The following is a 6,326-nucleotide window of genomic DNA, read 5'->3' as shown; positions in this document are numbered from 1 at the left end:
GGGAAAAAATCTTTCTCAAAACGCGGGAATCCAACCCCCCCCCCCCCCTCCCCCCGTCAACAAAACTTTCCTAAGGTTTCTTTCTCGAAAAACTAAGACCGGCCCCCAACCAGAAAAGGGAACAGTCATGTGGCCCTCCAAGGAAAAAGTTTGGGGACCCCTGGTCTAGAGTGTAGTGATAATGCCACAGTGTTTTGTCATACATCAACATATATATCAAAACTATCCATCCTGCTCTGTGGCTGAAAACCGGCTTCTGGGAGCTTAGTAGTTGTGGCTGTTTACTACATAAACACGAAATTCTGACCAATCACACAAAAGTTTCAAATGCAGGTGGAAGTAAAAAGTCCACCAAGGCTGTTGTGGCATAGAGGGCCGAACAACATGAGGCTGAGAAAAACAAGTCGTGATTTTCTTGACCTCTGCGACAAAAAGAATTTGATTTTAGCCCTTCGGTTCATCACTCTGCTGCAGAAACTAGATGCTTATTACACATCCTTCAGTTTTACCAGGAATGTGCTGCTGTAGTTCAATTCACTTCCTTTTTCTTAGTTCATATGAAGCGTAAATAAAACATCCACAAACTTTTTTTCATATCTTTTCCCTTCTAAGGAGCAAAACCAATCCAGTTAGGAGCTGAATTACAAAACCCCCCAAATGTACTGGATAATATATTTTATACTATTCAGGTTTTAAACAGTCAGATATAAATATTTGCAGCTTTTCGAGTCCAAGAGAGAAGTGTGATTATGTGTCAGTAAGACAGTTTAAAACAAAAGTGCTCCGTTAAAACAACCAACAACGTCTAAAGAAGCAGCAAATCACCAGGAGAAGTTGCTCTGAATTCATCAGTGTCGTCACTGAGCTCCAAGTAAAAGTGTTCAGTATAAGAATTAAGTTTTGAGAAACTCTAAAGTTTCTTTCCTGGATAAATTAAATCAGAAGCCAAGGAGAGACTAATCCAACAGCATCACCACTCATCCAGTAGGTCACAGAACAGCTGACTTTCCTCAGACTCATTCTTCATGATTCAACCGTGAGGGGGAGAAACTGGACAACATGGCCGCGTGAAGTGCTGCTGTGACACATTTCCCAAAACAACTAAATTGATCCAAGACTTTTAAGGTACTTTGTGAACTGATGTCAGGACAATAATACAAAGCAAATCTGAAAAGTCCACCTCTGATTGTCTCAAAAGAACAAACCATAAAGGAAGCGTTTCTGAGTCGCCTCTTCAAAAACAAGGTACCGATTCAGATCCTGTGGCTTTAAATAGGCCGTTAGTACTCGAAAACCCACCAAAGAGGCTCATTAGGAAATTCATGAATATGTATCCAGTTTGTCTCTCTGATATTATCAGAATTATTCAAGAGTGACAAAAATAAAAAGCCAAAACAGAAAAAATCTACAGCTTTCAGTAACGTCACCATTTTCCACACATTTCAGCAACTCTACAAAAAAAAAACAAAAATCAATTTACCCAAACTCCACACAAACAGTTTCTGACTAAATTAATACACCCTAAAAAAGCAAACTGCAATCCTCTCCATCTACACAAAGCCTCAAATTTACATCAAAGTATGAACTCAGGAGATATCCAGACGAACAAAAAGCATCCTAAAAGCCGGAAACTGAAGAAACAGCGTTTATTAAACCCGACCTATGGCAGCAGAAATATGAAACATTTAAAGCATTAATAAACAATAAAAGATCGGCCTGAAGTGTGCAGGCTGGAGAAACAACAAAGGACGTCGAAATTAATCCAAATTAACAGTCAATTATTTCTTAATGATCCTTAAACTAAAATCGGTTTTTAATTATCCCAGGAAGAACAAAGAGTTTGCACACAATCAGCAACATTTCTGCGTTCTAAGTGAGATTAAATGAGCTCCTTGTGAGGAAAACAAAACTTTCTTTACCAAAATAAACAAACGGACTCACCGTTAACAGGAGTGGTGGTGGGTCCAGTGCGGTTCTGGGCTCCGGAGCCTCCAGACAGGGTCCGAGTTAATCCTGACACAGTTCGGCCAAAATCCCTAAATCCACTGCGGGAAATATCCGCTCCCCCGGCGGGGTGCTGGGATAGCGTCCGTGGTCTGAAGTGCCTCCAGCGGCACGCCTTAATGTTCAAAAGAATCCGGCTGAGGTCCACAGGCGTCGCCGAGGAGGGCCGGGGCCCGGCGGGGCCTCCAGCGGGGTCCGAGGTATTGGTTTCTGAGGTACTGGTGTTGGAGCTGCGAAGCGGCGAGGCGAGCGGTTCGGGCTCTGGGTCGGAGTCGGCGCTCTGGAGGACGCCCAGGTCGGTGTGAGCTCGGTCCATCAGAACCCTGGAACAAGACGCAGGAAAGTCAGTGGAAGGACGACCTGGGTGGAGTTGCATGTTTTCTGACGATTAATCGGAACAAATGCCACAATGTGCAGGTTTTTCACCATTTAAGTCAATTTTATAATTTAGAAATATATTAAAAGATGCAGATGATTCAATTCTTTTTTTTAAATAAATATTTTATTGCCTATAAAACAAAACATTCTCTTAATGGATACTTAAAAGGTACTTCTAACATTAACGTGTAAAAAGTTCAACCTTTTCTGCTCGGTTATTTTTTGATTAACCAAATGAATAATTTGAAGGCAAAAAGTGTTTAACAGGACATTTATTAGCCATCATTTCAATAATTGATTAATAATTAATTAATGGTTTAATTAATAATCCAGCATTTCTGACTTAGAGAATTTTATTTCAACTTTAAAAACATCAATAAAAACTTTTTACTTCAGCACAGTTATGCTTTTCATAAAACTCAAACAACCTACAGTAAAATTTAAGGTTGGATGTGAAAACGAGGGACATCTGAAGCACCTGAGTGTATAAGCAAACATACAGGAAATAAATGTCAGGATAAAATATTCCATAAACGCTGATGGAGAGATCAGGAGTCAAAACAAAATCATTCAACAGCTTTGGACGTTAATGCCAAACACAGCAAGATGATTATTTTTCTAATAAATCAAGAGCAAATATCTCCTTTCACCAAGCAGAACGTTTTAATTGAGAGACTGCAGGATCACTCAGTCCCTGGGGTCGGCTGATAAGGCCGCTGTAAACAGAAACGGAACCCCGCCTGAGAACAAGATAATAAATAACCCAGATGCTCTCGTTAACAACACCTGGCACCGAGACGGAGCTCACTAAAGCTTCACTAGACGCAAACGGACCGAGCTGCAGGATGCGACTCAGCTGCAGCTCCGATCTGGGACCAGCCCATAGCAGAACCCCGCATTAGGACCGTCACCTCAGTTGCAAACGGCCAGCTGGGGCTGCTGGGAGGATGCTACAGAGACGCTACGCTAACCCTCAGCTCATCTTCCCTGCTGAAAACAGAAAGAGGCTCAATATTTGGTATTTTAATCAGAAATTACAGTTCTCTGCTCTACATTTGTAGATTTGTTTTTGGTTAATCAAATAAATAAAACCTGATTTATTTATTTGCATCCTTTTATGTACTTCTAATATTGTATAAAAAGGTTTAAATGAAAAATCTTCAATATACATCATTTTTATCCAATTAAGTGATTAATCTTATGAATAATAACTACACTAATTGATGACTAAAACAATTATTGTTAGTTATGTTGCCCAAATTTTCTTATCTGTGCATCTGTAGATTTAAGGCATTCTAGCATGAAAATGTTTATGGTCTGCCTCTCATAATCAGGTTGTATTTAGCTGAATCTTCAGCTTCCTTGACTCTGAAAAACAGCATCCACCCACAGCATGACTTTGCCACCACTGTGTTTACCATGCATTATGACAATGTACAAAGCGAGTCTTCCACCATATTTGTTTTGGTCTCAATTAAGCAACTTGTTCCACATGTTTAAGGCATATGAATCCCACATTAGAATGCTAAAATTAGCATATTTCATTTAGGTGAAGGTCATCATATCTGTGTTTCTTTGCAGCCATTAGGTGAGGAAGCTCAGGATGGAGTGGTGAACCCACCTGCCCCCTCTGCCCACACGGCGCCGTGCCAAACCGATGCAGCGCCACGGCGTATTGAGCGAGGTCAGACAGTAGCGGTAGCGCGGCTCACCGAGCCCACCCTCTGACGGGCTGACCCAGGGCCAGCTGCCAGTCTTATCTGGACGACACTGGAGGAGGAGGAGAAGAACAGAAGATTAAAAACGGGAAGAAAATAAACTACACTTCTACAGGCGTTTAGAATCCACTGGTTTGAAACTTTCTTCATAATCTATAAAGCTGGAGAAACTCAAAATGACCTTTTGGGAATTATTTTAGCTAAACAGGCCTTAAATTAGGAGGATTTAAATCAATATGGTTAATGTTAGGGTCCTTTAAATATGAACTACCATTTACAATCAACAACCTGGAACATTTTACCAAGTAGATTGCCATTGATTTTTGAAAAAAATATATATATTTTTTTATTCTACAATAAAACGTTTGTGAAGATGGTAAAAATCTCAAGGGCAGAAAAATGTCAATATTTTTCAGCCTAACCCTTTATCACCATCAAAGTCAGAAATTAGCTGAAGAACCTCAGTTTGTGCATCTCGAGTTCCCTTCATTCTTGTTTTGTTGCGTTGCAGCGAGGGAGCCCAGCAAGCGGGCAGCCTGTTGTTAGCGCTATAAATAGAAACGAGCCAGGAGTCACAGGAGGGCACTTACAGCGTAATACTGACAGCCAGCCTTTCTCCTGAACGCGTAGCAGCCATCTGGGTCATTCTCCTCCTCTGCCTCCGAGGAACCTGAATGGATCTATTAAAAAAACAACGATAATCAAGTCAGTTACAAAAAAAAAAAGAAGACGACTTGAAACGGTACCATTTCATGCTAAAAACAACACGAATGGCATAGTTTACATGAAAGCAATCGCAGCTCTTTTTTTTAAAAAAGATAAATGGAGATTTGACTCGACTGGAGTCTAAATACCTGTGAGAACGGCTCTTCGTCTGAGCTGGGGAAATCATACTGGTTGAGGTCCTTAGGATTGAACACAGAGGGCCCTGAATGTTGAGGCGCCAACATTGGAGCCATTTTGGGTTTCTTCTCATATTTCCTTTTGGTTCGAACTGCCTCCGCTTTCTCAGGCTAGAAAAAAAACAAAAACACAGACACACAGAAATGACACGTTTATCCTCCAGACTGAGCAAACCCTGCGACATTTTCAAACCAGGATCAATAATAGCTGCTGGCTCAGAGGGGAGAGTCTCTGCACAGCCTATTAATAGTCAGCAGGAACAACAGTGAGCCAAGCAGGCATTGATATGCAGATGGAGGCACGTGGCAGATACCGCCGCCGAGCCAGATGGCAGCTATTCGCCCCGTGCCACCTTTCACCCAGACTCCCCCAGCGGGAACACACTTCCCCGTCTGAACAGACTCTACCGGGATTAGTCGGATTCCTGTCAGCCTTCGGAGTTTGGAGACAAAGCAAACAGAGCGGGGAGAGGTTCTGTGATGGAGAATGAATCAACGCAGGGGAGAAAAAAATGTTTGTAGATATAACTCGAAATGAGACGTCAGGCGTCTGATGGAGAGGAAATGTTGCTCTCTGAAGCTGATGGAGCATTAATGAGCTCACAGAGGTTCTGACTAATGAGACGGTGAAGAACCGGAGCGTTCGTCAACATCGTTTTACAATAACACACCGAGAAATTCAGCAAATTTAGAGTTAATCAGCAGAGAAACGTCTTTGTTGTCATTTATACCATCAGCTCCAATAATAACATATTTACTTTGAATCTCTAAGAATGTCAAAGTACAAATATTTAACCATAATTCACCGTTTCCTTTAAAAGAACCACAAGTTGCTAGTTAAAGTTGCCTTTAACAACATTCTGGGTCTGGGTCTCCTCAGAGAAAAGTTTATGAGTCAAGTCAATCACCAGAGACGAGGGGTGCCCTGAAGTCTGCACTGAAACCATTTTACATGCTTATTTTGGCACATAAAAGTAGATTTGCTCTCATTTATTTCATTGCATCTATGGAAAAGGCAGTAATGACCGCTGACTAAAAAGCTTCTGTGGAACACCATCATCATTTCTAGAGGTTTTCATTGAAAGCCTGAACAACGTGCAAGTGACACATTGACTTACTTTAGTAATAAAACTTACAGATATGAGGCCAAAACCGTTTCAAATAACTATTATAATCATATATATTTACTAGAAGGTCAAGTTTCAAACGAGGAATCAGGTTAGAAATATATTTTAGTCTCTGATGAGTCTCAAATAGTGTTCAATATCACCAAATATGTTAATTTTGATTAATTACATTAATTTTAACTTACAAAAAAAAAAAA

At 40.8% G+C, this 6,326-nt stretch overlaps 1 protein-coding gene across 2 annotated transcripts in view; it reads right to left on the bottom strand.

Moving 5' to 3' along the window:
- The window catches only part of LOC106935946 (enhancer of polycomb homolog 1), a 41,321-nt gene that overhangs the window by 13,947 nt on the left and 21,048 nt on the right, over nt 1-6,326 (bottom strand). For both annotated transcript variants that reach the window (XM_015016697.1, XM_015016692.1), the window contains 4 exons: nt 4,955-5,113; nt 4,691-4,780; nt 4,004-4,152; nt 1,942-2,327 (listed from right to left, as the gene is read on the bottom strand). In XM_015016697.1, coding sequence (XP_014872183.1) covers nt 1,942-2,327; nt 4,004-4,152; nt 4,691-4,780; nt 4,955-5,113 — 784 coding nt within the window. The remainder of the gene's footprint in view (nt 1-1,941; nt 2,328-4,003; nt 4,153-4,690; nt 4,781-4,954; nt 5,114-6,326) is intronic.

This window comes from Poecilia latipinna, unplaced genomic scaffold, assembly GCF_001443285.1.
Source record: "Poecilia latipinna isolate Pla-1442-1.1 unplaced genomic scaffold, P_latipinna-1.0 Scaffold74, whole genome shotgun sequence".
NCBI lineage: Eukaryota > Metazoa > Chordata > Actinopteri > Cyprinodontiformes > Poeciliidae > Poecilia > Poecilia latipinna.
The sequence above is the reverse complement of the archived record's forward strand: the minus strand, read 5'-3'. Positions and strand labels throughout refer to the sequence as shown.